Source organism: Emydura macquarii, unplaced genomic scaffold, assembly GCF_026122565.2.
Source record: "Emydura macquarii macquarii isolate MOO-44397 ecotype Brisbane River unplaced genomic scaffold, CSIRO-AGI_Emac_v2 contig_1119, whole genome shotgun sequence".
NCBI classification, from domain to species: Eukaryota; Metazoa; Chordata; order Testudines; family Chelidae; genus Emydura; species Emydura macquarii.
Window position 1 is genome coordinate 7664908 of NW_027131256.1, and position 23239 is coordinate 7688146.

The window sequence follows — 23239 nt, forward strand, 5'->3', positions numbered from 1 at the left end:
AGTTCAGGCAAAGGCTGGTAGGAAACGAAAATATCCTGCACAGGAAATACAGAATAAAGTACAGGATACAAATCAGACCTGGGTAACGGGTTGTGTATGTTACAAAGTTGCCTGTAACAGAACATTGATGACTAATAATTGAGGGGAAGGGGGAGAGAGCAACTGGGAATCAGAGGTGTATAACTATATGAACAATCCTTATGGAAACAGCATTTATTGTAGGGATCTACCTTTTAGCTAAGTGTGATGACTGAGTTCCCCACTTGTGCTGGCTTTAACAATCAATCACTCATATGGAGTTTGTTACATTTTTCGGAAAGTCAATGTATTTATGTCTATATTTGAGGAGTCTTTAAAAACCAGTCCTGTCTACTATAAAGGGACATTAAAGAACCCGTGGCACTCTTTGTAAGAAGTGGTCGTTCTGCCTTGTTTCCCAAGGGCCAAAATTCCCCCTCCCCACACTGCTCTACAGCCTGTGTGCACTGGCTCATTGCCACACTCAAGTGGAAATAATATTTGTATTTCTTATACACAGTTAGTACGCTATATTTTATGTAGCTGGTACATGTGTGCATAGACGGTGATATAAGAAATTGGCCACTTTATTATTAGTTTATATTTGAGTCAGCACATGAACACTGTAAGTCTTGTACATGTCACTAGTATAGACCCAGAGATAGCTGCATTTCAGTGTTACTCTAGGTATATAGAACCAAATGCAGAGGTCCCTACACCTTTTTTATCCAGATCTGACTCAGTTGAGCTCAATGGGAGTTTGCCCGAGTAAAGGGTAAGTGAAAACAGAGTTGGGACATAAGGATTAGGAAACAGAGAAATAATGTCAGTATGTATAATATCGCACAGAATAACCTGGATGTATATTATGTTGTACAGTCTTTGCAGCAGAGTTGCTATAGTTGTAATTGAGATGGCCCTTCCATTCTTAAACCTTATTTTTCCTCTCATCACTTCCTCAGAAAATTACCATTGGGACTGAAATATTTCATGTTCTGTCTCAACAGTTTGAAGACAATGTGTTGTTGCCCTTTTTTGCAGTCTTCTAAGCATGAATGAAAAAGAGTCTTTAACTACTGAAGACATTTTAAAGCTTTCTTTCTTTCTTTCTCTCTTGCAACTTGAAACTACCTTTGTTTTAACGTTTCGTATTTAAGCACGTACGTGGTCCTGACTGAGGAACTGTGGGGTTTGTCATGTTGGAAGAAATTTGGTTTTGAAATAAATGTTATGAACATTTTAAGATTATGTACTGTTCATGCACGGTACATTATGTTCCTTGTTGCTTTAAGCACGTACCAATGTTCTGAATAGTCATAGCTGCAAATATTTATTCGCAAGATCATTCTCGTAGCCACCCATGAATCTAGTTGACTTGACAATCAGTAGAGTGGTAAAGTTATAGCTGGAGACCTTTCTAGGTACGATGTCGAAGACTTAAATACCCTCTTACAAGCTTTGGCTGTATGATCAGGGTGAGCTCTGCTCAACCTCTTTATCCTGGAACTACCGCCCCGTGAAGCTTTTTAACTTGTTTACCTCAACAGTTGATTATTAAATTTTAAAGCTTGTGTAAATCCAAATAATGATGTTGTAGATCTACAGGTACATCATGAGATTGTGGAATCACAGAAAATTAAAACTGAAATGACATTAGCTGGATGTTTGAAAGTGCAGGGACGCAATGGTCTGAGTAGGCTAAATTCATGACTGGTGTAATTCTACTAGTGTAACTTGAAGCCATTGGAATTACACTAGGATTGTGTTTTGTTTGATGTGACTGCTCTCATCTGATTTTCAAAAGTCAAGCAGAGTTGGATTTGATCATTATTTGGGTGTGTGATTGCCAATGGGAAACCAGTTTATGTAACACATGTATCTTTAGTGTACCAGAGTGTTACTTTTGGGTCTCAGATAGAATGGCTACTGACAAGAGACATATATTCACCTTTAGCATGATAGATTGCCCTATTGCTTTCAGATACCAGAGATCTCCAGTTAAATTTCTTGATGAAAAGGAGTGCTGAAAATTAAGGATAATCTCTCATTTAACATGTTATAGAACGTGGGGTTCCTGGACTCTATTTGCCACATTAGTGCAGGCTTTGCAATTTGGATTTATTTTTGCCAGATTTATTTTGCATGTATTTATTTGATGAATTTATTATTGTTATGGGTGAGATCATGTTTTCATCCTAAGCACCAGTTTTCAGGGATTTACTACTTTTACAATAAATAAATAAATAAATAAATCTGAGTGGAAGTGTCTAATATTTGTTCTCAGCTTAGAGGTGAATATCATTTTGGAAAATATGAAGAAAATCATTGGGGTATTTTTGGGACCGGGCAATCAGATAAAGACACTTGCATTTTCTGATTACTGAAATACATTATCTCTTCTCTTTTCTCTTTTCTATTTTTAGTTATTCTTTAATAAAAATGAAAGTTATAAGCAACTAATTTCCTTAAAGTAATTAAATTTACAATTTTAATCTAAAAAAATCCAAAAAATTCCATTCAGTGGTTTCTGTAACAACTGTATCTCTGCCACATTGCAGATGTCCCTCTCCTCTTAAAACCTCTTATATCCTCCTTTTTGTAAGCCTAGGAAAACATGTAGCTTTCTAACAGGTGCCCCCAAAATCCCAGATCCAGACACTCGTGAACATTTGGAATCATAGGGAAGCCAGATCCAGATTTTGTGGTTTGAGCCCATCTCTGTTGCAAAAGATAACATTTCATTTCCAGACTTTTTTGCAGTTAAGTTTGCAATCATGGTGTTGCATTTAAGATAATAAATCATAGTGTGTTCCTGATCCTGTTCCCAGTGAAGTCAAGGGAAGCAGAACTGGATCCTTTGAGTAAGATTTCTCATGGCATTTTCCAAAACTTATTTTATGTCAGACGGCCTTTATAGTTTTGACTGTCTGGAGAGCATTGAAGAAATTAGTTACCTAGAATATTCTATGTGCATTCTGTTGAATAGCCTGAATCATAAAATTCTTTGACCTGTTAATGTCAACTGCATCTCCCAGAAAGCTTGAAGAACTAGTATGAGAAACAATTTTTATTCCCTCCGCCAGAAAAAAGTTGTGTGATGATTTTTCTGGCCAGAAGAGAGAGAGAAAGAAGGTGCCAGAGTCTTCTCCAGCAAGGAGATCAGCTGTTCTTGTCTTTTTTCTTTTCTTTTTTTTTTTAATTTTGTTTGTGACTTTTTTTTTTTTTTGGCTTGCTGAAGCATATCCCCATAATCTTCAGAAGCCACAGCAAATTCCCAGTGCCACAACAACATTGTATAGCTGAAGAGAGGAAAACAGAGCTGATCAGCTACAGGCTTCCCCACTAATGAAAAGAGCCAGCAGGCTGCTCTGCATTTTACGTACTGTTCCTGCCTGTGTGCTGCAGGGCCACCAGAGTATACAATACATGGAATTTTCCCCTCTGTAACCAATAACTTTTTCCCTCAGGGTCCAATCTTGCAACTGCTCTATGCATGGAATTCTCACTAACATTAGTGAGAGATCTGTGTCCTGAAGGCATGGTAGGAATGGGTGCTTACTGATCACATGGCCTCTCCCATTAACACAGTTGAAGTTCCAGTCTATTTATCTGTCTTTTTCTGAAAGAGATATTCGTAAGGAGAAAATAAACATATAGTGTGAAGTGTAAGCCTGCATTTTGCAGCCATACTACCCTGTATTTGTTCCTTTCGGCCAAGATCAGGCTTGGCCAGTATTTGATCTGGAGGACCTTCATGACATACCAGTCCACTGCAGAAAGTGGAGTCAGTGGCTGAGTAAGGGATATGATTGTGTCTGATCAGAACTGAACCAATGCCCCAGCTTGATGCAGGAGGGTTGAGTGGGGAAGGAGGGGGATCTCTGATGCTGGAGGTGCTGTCTTTTGGATGGGATGTAAAATAGAGATCTAGGCCATTTGTGTCCTGACTCAAAAGACTCACTGGGTGCAGGAACTGGATGGTGGTGGCACTGAAGGGGGACAGTGTCAGAAGCGAGGAAGAGGACATTTGCTAAGGGATACCAGGTAACCCCTCCCCCCTACCTCTGGGAGTCTCTGGCACTGATTGGCCAGCATTCCCCAGCTCCCACGATTCAACCTGGAGTAGGGGCCATGTGGACCCTCTTTCAGCTCCATTGCAGCAGCAGAGAGTTACTCACCGCTTCCAGTAGCAGCAGTCGTCGTTGTCAAAATACAGCTCTGCCCCGGCAGGTCCCCCACTCCAGGTTCAGTTCTCGGAGCTGAGGAATCCTGGCCAGTCATCACCCTTCCCCCTCAGTTGGCCAACGGGTGTCAGAGACTCTCAGGGGAGAGAAGCTACCTAGTATCCCTCAGCAAGTGTCTCTTCCCTTGCTGCTAGGACTGTTCCCTTTCACCGCCGGCCCCATCAAGTTCCTCTACCTGTCTGAGCAGGTGGGTGGCACTAGTGTCCTGATTAAATTTCAGTTGCGGTCATTGCACTCCACCTCCTTGAACTCCCCCTGAAGTTTCAGTTGGAGACAGTATTTTTCTTCACTTCTGTCCTGAACTGCCGCAAAAGTGTTGCTGGGCATTGTTAAACAACTGCCATCTCCCATCTGGAGATTGCAGCATTTCAGCCATGAGTAAAATAAAATATTTGGGAATCCAGTAACAACAATATTAGCATTAAAACACTGCACTTCTACAGCATCATTGATGTAAAGACCACAAAATGCTTTATAAACATGAATGATTTCAGTTCCATAACGCTCTGGTGAAGTTTGTAAGTATTATCTCCATTTTACAGATGAGGAAACTGAGGCACAGCGAGTTTTGAGTGACTTGTCTAAATTCACACAGCAAGTCATTGGTAGAGCCAGGAAGAGAACTTGGGAATCCTGGATCATCAGCCCATGCACTAACCACTAGGCCACGCTGCCTCTCCAAATGTAAGTTGTTATTAACATATAGTTTATCTTTCATATGAACTGTCATCTACTATATTGCCACATTTCCTAATAGTTACCAAAGTAATTTGTGTTTTAAACAGTGATTTGTACTCTCACAATCAATTCTCTCTCTTTATTTAACTGTGCAATGGAGTCATAATATTGAGATCTTGGCAACAGTATTAATACTTCATAAGCTGAAAGCACTGTATTAATGTTAACTGATTTATTGCTCTCATAAGTTACAGCAATGCCATAAGTCCAAAATTTGGAATGGGTCTAAGCAGGGTTTGAAAAACTCATTCAGCTCAGGCCAGTAGGAAACATACCTGGGTGATTTTGTCAAATCTGTTGTTCTTACACTTTTATGTTTTTTTTAAAAAAAATCTACCTCTTATGGTTGTGAAGATAACCTTCCAAACCTAAACTCAGTTTAAACCAAGACCCTACTGATTTCATAAGTCTGCAGCTGTGTTTCTGCTAAAAACTTTTCCAAGCTGCAGAGGAGTAAAAACTGACCAGTCTTGACAATTTTTGTTGCTGCATGTGGAAACTCTTGTGTCCCTAAGAAGAATCAGGTCAGTTTCAATCTGAGGCTGTTTGGATAAAGATCTGAGCAGCAGTAGCAGCCCTGGTAGGCACTGGAACTGTGCACAAGGAAGGACCACCCAAAAGTGGAGGTTGTGGAGGGGAGTACATTAATATATACCCATCACTGCAACTCTTACAGCAGCTGGCAGGCTCTGGGATCGGAGAGGATTCCCAAGAAGAAGTCAATAGTCAAAGGAGCTGGGTGGTTCTAATTTATCAAACGCTTACTAGCTGGAGGCTTCAAAAGATCAGACTGCTGAGCTAGAATAGAACATGATGACAATCTAACCTGACCTGCAGACACTGGCCATAGAACCTCCCCCAGTGATTCCTGCTTCAGATCCATATCTTCTGGTTGAGCTACAGCATATCTCTTATAAAGACATCTAATCATGATGTATAAACTTCAAATAATGGAACTCCACTACACCCCCAGATCATATGTTCCAGTGGTTAGTTATCTTCCCCGTTAAATATTTATTCTTTATTTCTAGTCTGAATGTGTCTACTTTCAGGTTCCAAACACTGAATCTTGTTATGCTTTTGTCTGTTGGATTAAAGAGCCCTCTACTGTCAGAAATTGGTTCCCTGTGTAGGTACTCATAGTCCTTAACTTGGTCCTCTGGCTGTTAGAGGTCTGCTGAACTTTTGAAGCCTGATGTGCAGTTGTGGGGTTGGGGGTGAGTATGTCGATGAAAGTTAGGTTGTGGATGGGGACGAGCGGGTAGGAGTGTAGATGGGGAAGGGGATTGATGGGCTAGAAAAAAGAAGCAGCATACTTTGAAAGAGATTTAGATTTTTTTTCATGGGGTGGAGAAGGTGGAAAAAAGAAAATATGTGGAAGAAGGAGAATATCCCACTGGAGAAAAGGAAAGAGAATGGGATATAAGGGGTTGGAGGGAGCAAGAAGCATCAGAAAGAGATACATCATGAGCTGTTACAGGCAAAAAAAGAAAAAAAAATGTGAAATGAGCGGTCAGAATGTACAACACAAAAGCAGACAGAGTAACTTATGTTAAAAACGTAGCAAGATGATTAACAATGTTACAATTTAGTACAGTACACATTAAATGGCAAACAACTGTTGTTTTAAAATGAAGAGACTATGGCTTTACATGTATATTTCACCCTGGTTAATAGGAACTTAGGGCTTAAAGGTGGTGTATAGATATACACTTTAAAAAGTACAGCCTTTTGGCTCCTAAACCATTTAGACACTTTTGAAAATGTTGTCCTTAGTGCTCAGATTAGTAGAGGATTAATACATTTTTCAAGCCATTACCTGAACATATGAAAATTTCGGGGAAATTTGGATCTCAACTTTGTGACTTGGACCCATTACTGCTCAGGATTAAAGTCCTAGCTTTCAGGATCCAAAAAAGTGAAGCTGGGTTAGATGGAAGAACGCATTTCTGAATACACAGCTATCTTCATTTACAGCAAGGGGACCAAAGAAGTGAGCTGTCCATATAAATCAGTCTTTGTGTCAATGTTATTTTGAATTTCACGTTTGTTCCAGTGTGAATGCCTTGCCGTAGTACTGAAATGGTATATTGCTTTCCTCTAGAGAGCATGTTCTGGTGGTTAGGCTACAGAACCCAGTCACTGATCTGGCTCTGTTACCAACTGTGCTACAGACTGAATGTGAGACCTTGTGCAAGTCATTTCACCTCTGTGTCTAAGTTTATTTAACTGTAAAATGGGACAGATAGTTCCCTACCTCACAGGGGATTGTGGTGCTTACTTCTGCAAGGCTTGTACAATGCTTTGAGATCATTGGATGCAAGGTGCTGTCGAAGGGCAAAGTGTTATTAATCTTTGATTCTCATGCAGTTAAATATAGAGAACTTGGAATACTTACATCTTTGTCTCTCAAATTCCCAGTCATTTCTATCTTGTATTTTTTCAACTTGTAAAATAAGTTTGATGATGCCTGTCAGTAATATTATAAGAGTACTGTGGATGAAGGTCATAAATTCCTCACCATTGAAAGTACTGTGTTACTACTCCTCTCTTCCTGTATCTTGATGAGATCATTTGGCCAAGGTAGAACGAGGGTTGGCGTCTATTCAGGAAAAAGAAAGTATTTTTTTAGAAGGACTTAGATTTCCTCTTTAAATCACATGCCTGAATCCTAACCAACCCAGGAAAATAAAGAGGGTGATACCAAATAATAATTTCTAAGCAGCTACTGTAGGCCAAACATTGACACTGCTAATCTGGACCAATCAGTCTGATTTTTAAGGTATGTGCTTTTGTAGTACACTTAAAGAGTTAAAAAGTAACCCTTCAAACCTTCTTTATGTGGCTGACTTGTCTCCAATTTGAATGAAGTCCATGGAAGTAAACTCTATAACACTTCTTCCTTGTTAGAAACACATATCTGGGTTTTCTTGTTGATTGAGTGTTCTACTCCAAAACCTTTCAAACAAGGCAATCCCATTGAATGTGTGTGAGCAAAAGAAGACTTAGGAGGAGCAAAAAGTAAAAGGGTTAAAAACATGAAAATAATTTCTAAAACTGTTTTGTCTGTCACTGGCATGGTGAGAATTTGCATTCTGCTGGAGGCAATTTAAAACAAGGAATGGCCAATATACTGAAGCCTAAAGTAACAAGGAGAGAACAATCTAATCCATTCCCAGTGCTGAAAGAGAGCTCTTTTAACTGCATGACACACTGCTGCAATATTTGCACACACTGTCCAGTGAGATAGCCAACTGGAAGAACTGGGAGATAGGGAGTGTGGTCAGTATTTGTCTCCAAAGATTTTGAAAGAAATTAAAATGATCTAAATTTTTGGAGAAATGTTTCCTTTTCTTGACAAGAAAAAGAACATTGAAAATGTTTTGGCTTAACTGAAAAACAAACTTCTGTGTTAGGGTTTTGGTTTTCTGTTGTTTCTGGTTTTGTGGTTTCGTGAAAGTTAGTTGCATTTTAATTTTGATGAAATAGAGGAAATATTTGAAAATTAACATTTCCATTAAAAATCTTTATTTGGAAAGAAGTCATTTTTATAAATAAATTCAAACATACATTTTTTGACCAGTCCTTATGAATGGTAATTTACCATGAATAACTAACAAATAGTGCACCTGACAGAGTAAGCTTGATGTCAAGAAGAGGCGGTAGCAGTGGTCACTTTAACTTTGTGGATGTAAGGTTGATTTGGATTCAGAGTATGGATCAGGAAAATGACACTGATTGTGAGAATCAATCATGGTGAAAAGTGTAAGGATATGTCTTTATTGGCGGTGCTGCCAGATTGATGCTGCGGGATCAATTGAGTGATCAGTGGAGACCCGGAAGTGCCCTCCGGTCGACGCCATAAATCCACCCCTTGCTTGCTTATGTAGCTTGCATATCTCCTGTTGACTGCCACCGTCAGTGTAGACCAGGCCTAAGTAATGCGATAGCATCACTTCCTGTGACGATGAATACCATGATGAAGGCGAGTATCTCATTCTGGGGTGCATTCCAGACCAGTGAGGGGTTGTCACCATGTGCCGTGCAACCTTGGTTACCTCACAATGCTTTGCTGCTGTATCTCCTACCTGAACTGCTCACAAACAGCCAAATAACATGCAGGTCACACCCTGAGCATCTGTGAATAGCTACAGCCCTGGTCCACCAGGTCTGACCCCAGCAGCCCGTCAGCAACACACTAGCCACACACACTGGCTTCCAGCAGGCTAGTTCGCACTTGCAGGGTGACCCCAACACACCACCAGTTCTGGATTTTCCCCCAAAATGTGTGTTCTACACCGTCCAGTCCTCTCCTACACAGTTCAGATATTATAGATCCATTGACCCTGTAAGCAGTCAATATGCAACAGTTTGCTACTCTAATTAGAGTTACCGAACAATTCAGTTTAAACACAACACTGGATTAGTTTTAATTAAAGAATAAAACAAGTTTATTTAACTACAAAGAGAGAGATTTTAAGTAAATACAAATATAAAGCATTAAAGTCAGAAATGGTTACAAGAGAAATAAAGATAAAACACTTTCTAGGAACTGAAATTTAACAAATTACATGTGGTTCCAGGTAAAATCCTTACCACATGATTCCAGCAACAGGGCTGACCAAATTCTCAGGGTAGAAACCCTCCAAAGCCCAAAGGCTGGTTCTTTGTCATCTTAGGAGAGCAAGAGAGAGAAAAAGAGAATACCTGGGGTGTTTTTGCCCCTCACTTTTATAGTCCAGTCACCCTTTGAAATGCATTTTCATATTTAGGTTACCCCTAAATAAAGTTCCCTTCCACTGTGAGGACAGAGACATGGAGTCTCATGGTGAAAGAGGTTCCATATTATTGTTTATTAAAATGCAGAAGGATCTGTTTCTGTCCCCCTCCTTTTCCAAAGAATGGCAACTTGCTTGGTGATTGCTAATCAATTTTGACAAACAGGTTTGTCCCTTCCTCAGATTTGTCTGCTAACACATTTCAGACATAATTTCAGCTTATGTTAATAAGTTTATATACAATATTGCTACATGCATTTCACTATGATATTATTGATCAGTGAGTTGGTTTTCAAATAATACCTCAGAAGTCATATTTTGTACAATGATTATTACAATAATGTATAAAGTGTAAATACAGGGTGCATTCGGTAACAGGGAGGCATCATGAATTTTATTATTACATCAAGAAACTGGGAGTCAGGATGCCTGGGTTCTGCATTTGACTGTCACTGATTCAGTGTGTGACCTTTGGCAACTTCTCTGTACCTTAGTTTCCATATTTGGGAATCCAGGTGGGGGTAATGATCCCAAGTTTTGTAAAGTTGTTGAGATCCTTATATGAAAGAGACTATATAAGAGTAAAGCATTAATATTAATGTGGTCATAATTCCAACCACAAGAACAATGCAACTGAGTTGATAGTTTGATACTGAATTAATGGTAATCGTTGTATCGAAGGTGTAGTTTTTGGTCCAAATATTGAAGAGAAACAATGTTATTATGTTTCTTAGTCGTGGGGACATTAAATACAGTCACTTTAAAATAAATGTAAGCAACGATTTTTCTATAAAGTGTATAATCAATCTGTGGAACTTGCTGCCACAGGATATTTCTGAAGCAAACACTTCAAGATTCTGGACAGCAGCAGACATGCAGAGCTGTCGTTTTCAAAAGGGCTTAAAATAATTGGTGCTCAACTTCAGTTGAAAGGCCCCTTTGAAAATTTCAGCTTATATGAATAATAGCATTTGTAGTACACTGGGTAGATCATTTGCTCAGTTTTCTAAAAATATATTTAAAGATAGAGAGCTTTTTGTGGACCCCCCTCCCCCTCCAAATCCACACTTTTTTTGTAGAAGCAGTAGTGTGGAGCTGCATGAAAAGATAATAGCATTGTACGTCTGAATCTGAGTCCTTCCAGCACCACCAGACGTTGTTCAGGGCATGAATAACGCTCTGCCATTCCTGTGTGTCATGCTGTTTGCCAAAACGGCTACCTTATTGTGTTTTGGCTACCTTGTTGTGTTTTTATAACTTACTTTTTTATGGGGGTTTGTTGTTAGACTATTACTTAAACCTCAACCAGAGAGCAGTAGACTACTTTTTGTCTGCATTCAACAGGTAAAATTAAAATGGACATACTTTGTTTTGCTATGTCACATCTCCCCATTTTGTATCTGGGCTGTTTATTTCCACTTCCTGGCTGTTGGACCGAATTAAGCTTCCCCAGCTACGTGTAGTCCCCTCTGCTCTAGTCTCACTGGGCCACTGTGTGGCTTGTTTCTGCCTTCTGTGTGGTTTCTGCCTTCTCCACACTGGGTATCTGCAGATTTGATCATAGTTGAATTCACACCAAAAAAATGCTTGAGAAAAAAGAGATGCAAACCTGCCACAGAAGGGACAGAAAAGGGTGTTTTTGTTTTGAGTTTTTCAGGTATTAAAACCGCCTAGAATCCCTAAGTGATCTAGTTTGGCCTACAACTCTCAGGAAGCATCACTTCTTCAGGAGTGGCAGATGCTTCATCATTGCTTACTGAAGCAGCTCCATAAACCACCTGCAAATGCTCCACAGACCACAGTTGGAAAGCCACTGAGGTTAAGAAAATTAGAAGCAAATAGCCACCCTCATAGTACTGATCTTCAGTAGGATCAGGTGGACCATGTAGAACTGAGTGATTGGCTATGCACCTTATTGGGGATTGTCACTTTCAGTGGAAGTAGTAGTTGTTGACCACTGAAGCAGGGGAATGATACCAGACTGTGTGAACTCTGATGAAACAAGCTGATAGGAGGGGTATGATGTCTGTGGCCAAGCTGAAGGTGAATGAAATAGCCTCAGAGTAAATTGCTGAGGATGTGGATTGTAGGATGCACTATAGACCCGAGGCAGATGGGATGATTATGGGAATCTTTGTGAGACAGTGCACTAGTTCTTCTATTTCACCACCCTGGCACGAGGCTAAACTTGCTGCCGGAGTTAATGATGAATCGTTAATAAAGATCAGACTGCCGGAAAAACAGCACTGGCACCGAGAGCAGAAAGTTTTGCAGATTTTTGTGTGTTCGCGCACTTGCTGCTACTGGTGTTCCTGGTGGGTGGCTGAATCATCCTGATGGCATTCAACAGGAACCAGCTGCTGCCAATATTAAAATGCAAGCGTTTATGCCTCTAGAGAGACAGTAGCATCTGCAAAGTTTTCCTGTCTTGGTAGTACAGATAATCCCAGGGAGCATTCTCTAGCAGTTTTAACTCTCTATTCATGTATATGTTTTCTTTAAATCTTTATCCTTTGCCTCGACGATTAAGGCTACCTTACACCTAGATCTGAGCTCCCAACTGTCGTATGCAGGCAGTTTGCAAGCCCTCATCTCAGGCTTAGTTATCAGGTTTTTTATGTGGGGAGAGGGAGGTAGGAATTTATCCCATCCTGCGTATCTTCCAGCCCCCTCCCCCCCCTAGTTACATGGTCTTAGAAGGCAGAGTGCAACCAGTCATGGCTGGAGTCCTCCTAAACCACATTCCTACCCTATTGAAGTCAATGGGAGACTTGTCCTGAATTCCAGTGGCAGGAGGGTGAGACTGCAATTAGCATCCATGCATAGGTGCTGGAATTAGGAGTGCAGTGGGGCGGGATGCTGTCTCCGCTCCTGGCTTGATGTAGTTTCCATTATATACAGGGTTTACAATTTGGTCCAATGGCTATAAAAATTGTTCCTGCATCCCTGCACCCATGGCTGGCCCATGCCACCTGACTCAGGGACTTGACTCAGGGACTTGGGCTAAACTGCTATTTAATTGTGATGTAGACATTCAGTCTTGGGCTGGAGCCCAGGCTCTAAGACCCTGTGAGATGGGCCAGCCATGGGTACATAATTGCAGTGACCTGATGGAGCAAGAGGTCGACTTTGTCCATTGTTGTTTATATTTATGTATTATTTCTGCAGAGCCATTGATGTGCATGACACTTAACAGACATATAATAACAAGAGCTCTGTGCCCCAAGGAACGTAGGCCCAGCTCCTCAAAGGTATTTAGGCGCCTGGCTCCAATTGAAATCAAGGGGAGTTAGGCACCTAAATATCTTTTAGGATCTGGACCTCACAGTCTTGGGACCAAGTTCAGAGAGGTGATGAGCAAATGCAGCTTGCATCGACTGCCATTGGAGTGGCAGGCATTCAGCATCCCTCAGAAGCAGGCCGTAAGTGAGATATAATGGTACAATAGCACAGTGAGTAATAACCAAATTTGAGGAGGAAGGGAAGGATGAGGGCTACAATAATAAAAGATCATGGGAGATTCTTCTGTGAATTACTTTATTTAAAGACATGTATCTGTATATTTTCCTGGCTTTGAAGATGTTAACATATTAATAGTTTGAAGGAACAAAGTACGCTGATAGGAGAGGAAAGGTGTAGGATTCAGGGTATGTCATGGCATGAGAAAAAGTGCAAAATCATTTGTTGGAGAAGGAGACTGAGTTGTGACAAATGAAGGCTTTGAGGAGGGCATTAGGAGGGGAAGAGACAAGATGTAGGCAGTGCCAAAGCTGTGAGAAGCTTTGAAACTGAGGATGAAGAATATGAATCTGATGTAAAAGGGGACTAGAAGCCAATGCAGGGGTTCAAGGGAGAGGAGTGACATGACCAGGGCATCAAGGCTCCAATTCAGTAAGTATGTGCCTAAACCTAAACATGTGAATTGTCCTGTTGAAGTCAGAGGAGTTATTTTTAATTGACATCACTGTATGTAAGAGGAGGGTTGGCCCTGCTCCTCTTAAATTGGGATTAGGGTGACCAGATGTCCCGATTTTATAGGGATAGTCCCGATATCTGGGGCTTTGTCTTATATAGGTGCTATTACCCCCCACCTCCTGTCCTGATTTTTCACACTTGTTATCTGGTCACCCTAGTTGGGATATTTGTTGTCTGGTCTAAAAAAGCAAATCAGCATGTTGCAGTAAGCATCCTGGTACAGCACTCTGGATCCATTCTTGCTTCCACCTTGTTTCATCCCCAGACACCATACTATACATGACTGAATAACAACAGCAGACGCTGTACCTGATAGGATGTCAGCAAGTCAAGGTTTTGACAGGATATTACGTACGCAACAACGGGTACTGCAAACCGTGCTCTGCAAAGTTTATTGATAGCCTCTCTTGTGATGTGAGAGGCCAGAGAAAGTCTTTGCAGAAGAGTTTAGTTCTAAACAGCAGTCACTTTATTGCAGTTCCTGATTTTGTCTTTCCTTGTAAAGGGCTGCTGAAACCCTTCAGATGTGTAAGACATGAAGTCAGAGTTTAGCATGGCATCATCATAACGATGAATGGCTTAGAGGGTCCATTGTGCTGTCATCCTTTTTCTTGTGAATGTTATAATCTTTTATATTTAAAAAGATGATGATTTTAATTTTAAGGAGCTCATGCCCAAGGGTCTGTGGGCCTCTTAAAAAGAATAGTTTAACAAACTAGCCAGTGTATTAATCATTGCCTTCAGCTATTAAATTGTGTCATAGGCTCTGTACTACAAACAATTAGATCTCCTTTAGTTCACGTGCTAAGGTATTTTGCTTTTAGAAAAGGAATATCCGAGTTCTATCCCGTTTAAGCACAAGTACAATAAACCTGTGGTGACTAGGGACTTCCTGGTTTGTTATAATGAATAAAAACATGATTTATCCTGAATAAGGTGACATGACCAAAAGAGATCCTTGAAAGCTCCCAACAACACCCAACAGCCTTTCTCCTAAATATGCACTACAGACGCTGTCCCCCAGTGAACAGCAGAAGGGAATAAAGAAGCTTAAGCCCTGCCCTGAAGGATGCCACAGCTGTGATCTGTCAACCATAAGAGAACACAGCCTTCCAGAGTCAGACTTTCGATAGAGAAGACCTTGCCTTCCCCAAATATTGGATTGTGTTTAGGAATGGACTCTTTATTTGACGTATGCAATCCAGTCAACCCAAGTCACAGTGTTCCTATTAACCATGTTCAAGGCACAAAGACCGCTAAGAAGTTGAGTCATTTTGCAGTCCTTAACAGTGTGTGTCATGGTTTGTGGCTGCCTGCATTGACATGATGGACTGTTTCTAAAATGCCACCGAAATTCTTTTACAGCACAAATTCCATGTACGGTATGAAACCAGTTGAGACAGCTCCATTGCTTTTGTGGTAAATTAAACCCAGGTTGACGTTGGGTGGGGTCCGAGACAAGATAATTATTTGTCACTTTCCCTGCAGACCATGATGCTCACCATGTGTCCTCTACCACAAATCCCTAACCTGGTAAACTTATCCACAGCAGGATCTGAGATAAGTTTACCAGGATAAGGGATGGACTGGTTAGTAGTGACTGCATTGACAGTTTCAGGTGCTGTAACAGAACAGAGCGTATCAACATGGTCCCTCAGCTATGTTACTGACTAGAAAGATGTTGAAGTGCATAGGCAGAACAACAGCCAGTGTATAGCTGTCAAAGCTACAGTTTATAACTCACCTGTTCTTGTGGACCTATGTTCTGTGCTGTGCAATCTGTGAATAATCTTAAGAAAGGATCAAGTCAACTTTTGTTGAAAACATTTTCATTTGTCAATGGTATAATTTTTAGCAGGGCTGTTAACTTCTAACCATAGTAAGAGAGGCAGCTTTCCCTTACTTTACTGCTTCTGTGTTTTATTATGGACATTTCATCTCCTCTTTTCACTGCTTATCTGCACTACATGTGATACCATTGCAGAATAATAACATGGGTTAAAAAAACAATTTTTTGAGCTGTCTCTTGTCCTCAACTAGCATGATCCTCCAGGGTAATATCCTACCCACCCAACCTAAGCAGCTAGCAAAGAGAAATTTGGGCCCAAATGCACCCACCAAGAATGAAGTCGTAGCTCTGAGCTACGATAATACATTCCATCCTGAGGAGAAGGGGAAAGCTGCCAGTGGAGCAATTGAGTTTCTGCTGAGCTATGACCTGGTTCTATTTCCATCCTACGTTTTGAAACTGCATGAGATTGAGTTAAATACTTTTTGGCCATGGGAATTTGTGAGCCTTTCAATTCCATCAGTGTTGTCCACATTGGCAAGTAGTAGGGAAGAAGGGGCTGTCCCTATTCACCTGTAAATACTGTGTGACAGTTCAAGACAATTAAGCAGTAAACTACACCGTACCTGTAATAAATACATGAATGGTAGTCACTGCTGCATTATATTTTATTGAGTTAACCCTTATGCAACCATTGGGCCCAGTCCTATAGTCTTTTTTAAGTCCAGTCCAGACAATGGAAGTTTCACTTGAGTAGGGAACTGCATGATCAGGCTTATATTGTGGTATATAAATGTACCATCAGCATGTGATATTATTCTAACTCCTGTAACTCCCCACTCATTCAAGTCTGTTTAAATCTGCTGCAAGGGATTGCATCGTTGATTCAGTCCATCTCACTCTCAATACCCTGTCCCCAGCCTTTTTTCCCCTTCAATTTCCATTTCATGGGTGAAGAGAATAAATAGGGGCCAGTATGAAACACTTAACTCTGATTCCTAAAGATGAATGTGGTTGGGTTAACACCCAATTTGAGCAGGGGGTTGGACTAGATGACCCCCTGAGGTCCCTTTCAACCCTAATCTTCTATGATTCTATGATTCTAGCTGAGTTGAATGGGGCATGTCACACCTCTCTTAAAACTGTTGCTTTAAGCTCTTTTTCTGCAGCCTCAGATACATAGCCCTGCATCTGCTCACACAGGGAATGTTCTTTTAGCAACCTGAAGGGGTAGAACATTTTTGTTGTTTTTAAATGAAAACTTAAATTCTGCAAAACCCCATGGTATAGCCGATAGACCAGCGCTGTTCAATCTGTCCTCTAAATTAACCATTTGAGAAATCACTTGAGTCTTGACTCAAAAGTTAACCCATTTCACACAGCCTGGTAACTTGCTCCTGAGTTATCTGGATTTTCTAAACTTCTTCTGTGCCCATTTCTCATTTCACAGGAAAATGTCATTCTGCTTTGCTTTGTCTACATTTTTGAAGCTTCCCATTGCAGACAGACATTGCACTGCCTCTTTATCTGGAGCTTTATGCCCAAATGGAATTAATGTTGCATCAAGGGAAGAGTTAGGAACAATCACATTTCCTGAGTGGGGATCCATTCAGCCTTGAATCCTCTACAAAAGTGTATCAAGAATTCCCTGCGGTCTTCAATGAAAGAGTTGTGGCACACTATCTATAACATTTCAGAACCAGACTGAACAAATGGAATAACAAAACTGGTGAACTGCTAGCTTGGTGCTTCACAATGGTGGAGAGTGATAGATAAATTCCTGAGATTAACACTCCACATAGCACTGGTTTGATCACCTCTCAAACTATATTGATAAGGTATCCTCTTCTTTTATTAGATGTTGTAGACCATAACACAGTTCTTAAAAGAGTATCACTCCTATGGTTTGAAGAACAACATTTTGTCCTTCCTTCTTAGAAAAGATAACATTTTCACTTGCATCTTTAAAATAAAGAAAAGCCACCAAGACTGGATGGATTAATATTTTAATACAATGTAGGGTTATATTTCCAAATGTAACTTCTAAAATTCCCACACCTCCCTCAGTGTGATTTTTGCAAATGTAAGTTTTTTGAGCAGATGAAATTCTGCTCTATGCACACGCACTACTTCATTTCAAATATGTTTTGTTTTCTAAATCATGGCTGTGAGAAGACATCTGCAATTGTACATGGCAATGTGAGGACCCTTTGAAAATCTGACCTATAGAACCCAATCACACTGCAAGTATAGATGTGCTTTGGTGACCAGCTCAGGACACTTCCATCTGATCCAATTACAACAAACATGGTTGAGTTGTAATTATTCAGAAACTTTTTTCACAACATACATATATGTCAAACACATTCGTGTGTTCACATCTACCATGCTGCTCAGCCACATTCTGCAATGTGCATTCTGGAAAATCGGGGCAGCTGTTCTTTAATGTTTCAGCAATGGAATAGACTGCCCAGAGGACATGCACACAGAATGAAACTAGCAGCCTGTGAGCCAGTGCACTCCGGGTTGTCCAACTGCACAGAGAACGGCAAGGAAGGAGAATCAACCAATAATGCTGCTCTCTCTCTCCCCCATTTTCTCCCACAGACAAATTAGCCAAGTGCCATATAGTGAACTGTTGCATTATTTGTTCCCAGTTATCACCATAATTAGTGCTATAGAAAGGCACAGACAGCCATGCACGGAATATGAAGACTTCATTATTTTACAAAGTTTACTATAGCACATTTACTGTTACATTGTAAAGTATTTTCATAAATTAAACCTAAGCAGTTGTCAAAATAAATGAACAAAGTATGTTCTGTGATGCATTATCCTAGATGTTTATTTTTATTTGGTATTGTCTGTTCACGTATTTGCTACTTTGCAAAATTTAGTCATTTGTGATGGGTCAATCTCTTGGTCATTAGTGTGAATTAGCAAGATTGTATTCTCTATCCTTACTACATACAAAATATTTTCCTAATGGGAATAACATTATTTGAAGCACATTTATGTTTGTGCTGGAAACCCGGGGTCACAAGAGATAATCCAAAAGATTATTCTGTGAGAGATTATCCTAGTGAATGTTTTCCCAAATTGTCTACTCACTAAAAGGTCATGTCACTTCTGTGCTAGACTCTCTGTCAAGCCACATTTTACCGTCTGCAAGAGGATACATTCCAAAAGAAAATGATGGGGGTGACAGAACTGAGTGACATGTGGTAGGCATGTCAATGAAGTGAACGGCATGCCACACACCTGCTTTTTGGCTGTGCCATGCCACAAGTTAGCATTTTGGATGAGCAATTTCCGTTCTGTTGTTTTCTCTCAACACATGGTGTTCAAAAACAGTTAAAAGAAAACTGTACCCATTTGCTCATCCCAGAAGCCTGCAGTTTCAAAAGATGATGCCAAATTAATTTTCACATCTACAGTATTTCAGAGTGGATACATTCTGAGAAGTGTGGTTTATCTTTTGATATTGCAGTGCAATGGCTGGAGCAAAATTTATGTTCTTCCCTTTAACTTTCATGAAACACACAAAAGCTGTTTACATTTACTGTCATCAAAATTTTCAAGGCATTTCTTAAATCCACATAATATTCTTGAATTCTGACATTTGCATTGAGAATTTTACATTAGCAAGTATATGTGCAAAAATACAGGGATACATCAACCTTTTTTGCTGGCTGTACATTTATAAGGAGGCTGCTGTTTTTCAATTATTCTGCTTGAACCAGACTTCATTTAAGCCAGTTCTAGGATAGTAAAATCCAATTTAATGATGTGCTATGTTAAAACATTTCTTTTTAGCCAAACCACCTCCCATCTCCCTCCCTCCCCCCATTTTGGGAGGGGCAGGGGAATTCCATTATCACCGATACAGAAATGATGTGACTATAACACAAAACGTTATTTGAAAGATGGGAGGATTCATTGGCACCTCACTACACAATTCAGATAGGAAAAGGGCCTGGTTCTTTTCTAATTTACACTGGTGTAACTCAAAAGTAACATTAGTATCAGTGAGAAAAGAATCAGACCCATATATTCTAGTTAAACATCTTATCTGAGTTCCATATAGAAGATCTAATGGTAGATTTTGGACCTTAAAAATGTACTGTCTTGTAGGTGACTATATCTATATAATTGAAAAACATAAGAGATTTCCTTACTTTAATCTGATACTTATCTCCATCCTCCTGAAGGCAGGAATAAAGCCAAGGGACTTAGTATCTTTCCTGAATTCCTTACAACCTATTGATGTTGGCCGTGGTTAGAAGCTCCTCATGATGTATTTTATAGCAGGATATCCTTATCGCTAGAAACTGAGCCATTTGTTGCTGGATCTGAACCCATTCAATCATCCAATAATCCCTTTATTTCTGTGTTCCATTGGAATGTCAGCCATCAAAGTGACATGACTAGTGCAAGCTCAGCTTCTGATATGCTCTTTAGCCTGTGTGTCAGGTACATTACTCATCAGTCAAGCAATTTAAAGGCAAATGGTTTTAAATGTTGAAAATAGAGGTAATTTCAGGGGGCCCATTTAAAAATACCAACTTCACCATGCACCAGTGAAGATAGATCAAGCAGGGCAGGATTGAAATGTTCACTGCACTATTAAGAAGTGGCGTTGATGAGTTCCTCCATGGCTAGGCTCCTTGGGATCAAATTTTGACCTATTACAAGGGGATTTAGACACTCATTTCCCATTAACGTCAATGGGAATCATGTGGCTAAATCGCTGTGCAACACATTGAAATTTACTCCCTCATGTTTTAATTCATTTTTATGTGGATACTCTCCTGTACAGAGAACAAATGGAATGAAGAAACAGTTTCGGGTACTAAAGCATCCTGCAGAGTTTGCTTTTTGTGGTGAACAGCATTGCTGATTGTGTGTGGGATGTTAGGTTAGAGGCCAAACTTCAGGACAGTGGGAAAATGGATGTTACTATGTCTGTGTTACTCATTCATTTATGGAATAAATTGGATAGATGGCTGGCTGGTCTTTCATCCATGAGAGTGGGATTTGTCGTTTTTCCTAGTTCTCTATCATCACATGCTTTCTGTGGATCCCGAGAGTGCGCTTTTGACTGTGAGTTACCATTTAGAATCACTGGCTTTCCATTGATTTGTAGTCTGGATGCCTGCCCATACGTTTTTTGGCCTTTCTCCCCTATCATGTTTTTCTACCAAATTTCTACTGCAGTGGGAGCGTTGAGTGCATTAGAGGATTGTGTGCCTCCATGGACCTTGCTTGCTGGACACATTTAAGGTCATAATAAGAGGCTGCTTTATTATCTTCTTGAGCGAAGAAAGAGCATGTTTTTGACACCAGTTATTCTTCTTTGAGTAGATGCAGTCATGTATTCCACCTAGGTGTGCACGCCCTCAGCACACTGGAGCTGGCCTGGTGTTTACTGGCCACTAATGCCCTACTCTTATGGCCAGTAGCCTCCACGGAATCTGTGGGGATGCTTCTCAGTCACGGAGATCCAGGGCTGGGTTTACAACTGTGCTGGTGGTGCCATGGCCCCGTCCCACACTCATAAAGGGTCCCGGCACCCAGACCACAGTCCCGCTTCACTCCGCCTGCACTCTGCCATGAGGCCTCACCCCCGCTTGGCCTCTTTCCTACTCCATTTCTGCTTGACCTGCCTCAAGGGAGAGTGAGAGGGGCTCTGTCCTTCTCCCACTGTGCCTGCCCCTCCGGCACACTTGGCCCCTGTCTCTGGCAGCTGGGCGCAGGCGGGGAACAGAAGTGGTGGGACCAGCTGCTTCTCGTGCCAGCTGGTCTGGGTTGTTGCTCTGTGCAGCATGGTGGCTGCCTGCAATAGCCCAGCTGGGGAAATGGTGTTGGGGGTCACCCCTCTGCCCAGGCTGAGCTGCCAGCGACAGGGGCTGAGTGAGCTGGAGTCCTCTCTTCCCCACAGCACGTTTCCAGCTCACTCAGCCTGTCCCAGGCAGATGAGTTGGGCGGGAGGTGGCCCAGCTCCACCACCACAACCGGGCTCTTGCAGGCAGCTGCCATGCTGCATAGACCAGAGACCCTGAGCAGCCACCTTCAGCAAACACGAGAAGTGGCTTCGTCCCATCCCGTCAGCTCCCTGCTCAGGCCCAGCTGCCAGGAAGAGCAGCCAAGCCACCCAGAAACGTGACAGGTGGGAAGCGCAGAGGTAGAAGGACAGAGCCCTCCACCCCCTCACAGGTAACTCTGGTGGGTCAGGGAGAGCGCGGCAGTCCCAGGCTGGGCACAGGGAGAGGGTTTGCTGGGGAAGTAGGTACCAGCTCTGTGCTGCCCCAGGGGGGATCCTGTCTATCTTTCCTCTCCGGTGTGCTTGTCCCCGGCCTCTGCCTCGTTCAGGGACCGACCCCTCCACCCCACTGTGCTCCTGACCCTGGCCCCTCTAAGAAAGTTAATGTGTCCAAGTGTCGATGTTTGTATGAGTCAGCAAAGCTAGTACTGCATTGTTGACACCTTGTATGCCTAAGGGAACTGACACACAGCTTAATAAAGTTTTTTTCCGATCTTCTGGCAGATTATAGTACTATAGATAAATGGGCCAGTGAGTCTATTTGAAAACATTATTTTACGCTTGCATAGCAATTTATGTAACTCAGATTGCAGGAAAGGGAAAACATGAACACAACCCATTAAAGGCACATATCAGGAATAACCCTAGTAAATTCAGAGTGCTGCAGTTTCAGCTGGTATCAGTTGAACTTTTTTTAACATAGTGAATTCATAAAGGAACTCTTTGTCTCAGTCATTTTATTTTTGTATCTTAAAGATTCCTTTTACATAGCTAACACAATATGCAACCTTGCACACGCCGAGGTATTTTGACTTCTCTCAATATGTTCGGTATTAGCAGATCCCAAAGTAGAAATTAAGGAATAGTCATAGATGAAGGCAGAAAAACAAAATCAAACCAAAAAGCTCGCCCTCTTCAGTGCAGTGAGAAGAGCATTAGACATGACTTCTCTATTGTTGTTACTGGAAGTTGTGCATTTTATCCTCTGTGCAGATATTGAAATCTCAAGGATTTTAATTCTAATCCTACGCTGGTGTATATGTAATATATAACTTTGTTTTATAATTGTACTATTATGTAGAGCTTGTTACCATGTCCAGTTACATCACATCGTGGCAGACAGCTGAAAAGTGACAATTTTTAAGTGCTTATATACAAATAGCTAGAAGTCTAAATAGTAAGATGTGTAAACTTAAGTGCCTCGTATTAAATGAGGATATTGAAATAACAGACATAACAGAAACTTGGTGGAATGAAGATAATCAATGGGACACAGTAATACCAGGTACAAAATATATTGGAAGGACAGAATAGGTCATACTGCTGGCGGACTAGCACTATATGTGAAAGAAAGCATAGAGTCAAATTAAGTAAAAAATGTTAAAGGAACCAAACTGTACTATAGAATCTCTATGGATAGTAATTCCATGCTTGAATAATAAGAATATAGTAGTAGGGATATACTACCAACCACCTGACCAGGATGGTGATAGTGACTGTGAAACACTCAGGGAGACTAGACGGCTATAAAAAGAAAAAACTCAATAATAATGGGGGATTTCAACTATCCTCATATTGACTGGGTACATGTCCCGTCAGGAGGGGTTGCAGAGATAAAGTTTCTTGACACTTTAGATGACTTCTTCTTGGAGCA

The 23239-nt window shown here is 41.0% G+C and overlaps 1 protein-coding gene across 4 annotated transcripts in view; it reads left to right on the forward strand.

The window, feature by feature from the left end:
• Nucleotides 1-23239, forward strand: part of ZBTB20 (zinc finger and BTB domain containing 20) — a 577566-nt gene that overhangs the window by 463311 nt on the left and 91016 nt on the right. For all 4 annotated transcript variants that reach the window (XR_010919343.1, XM_067546058.1, XM_067546059.1 and 1 more), the window contains one exon: nt 4805-4946. Coding sequence is in view for 3 of the 4 variants with exons in the window: in XM_067546058.1 (XP_067402159.1) it covers nt 4945-4946 (2 nt within the window). In the remaining variant the exon portion in view is untranslated. The remainder of the gene's footprint in view (nt 1-4804; nt 4947-23239) is intronic.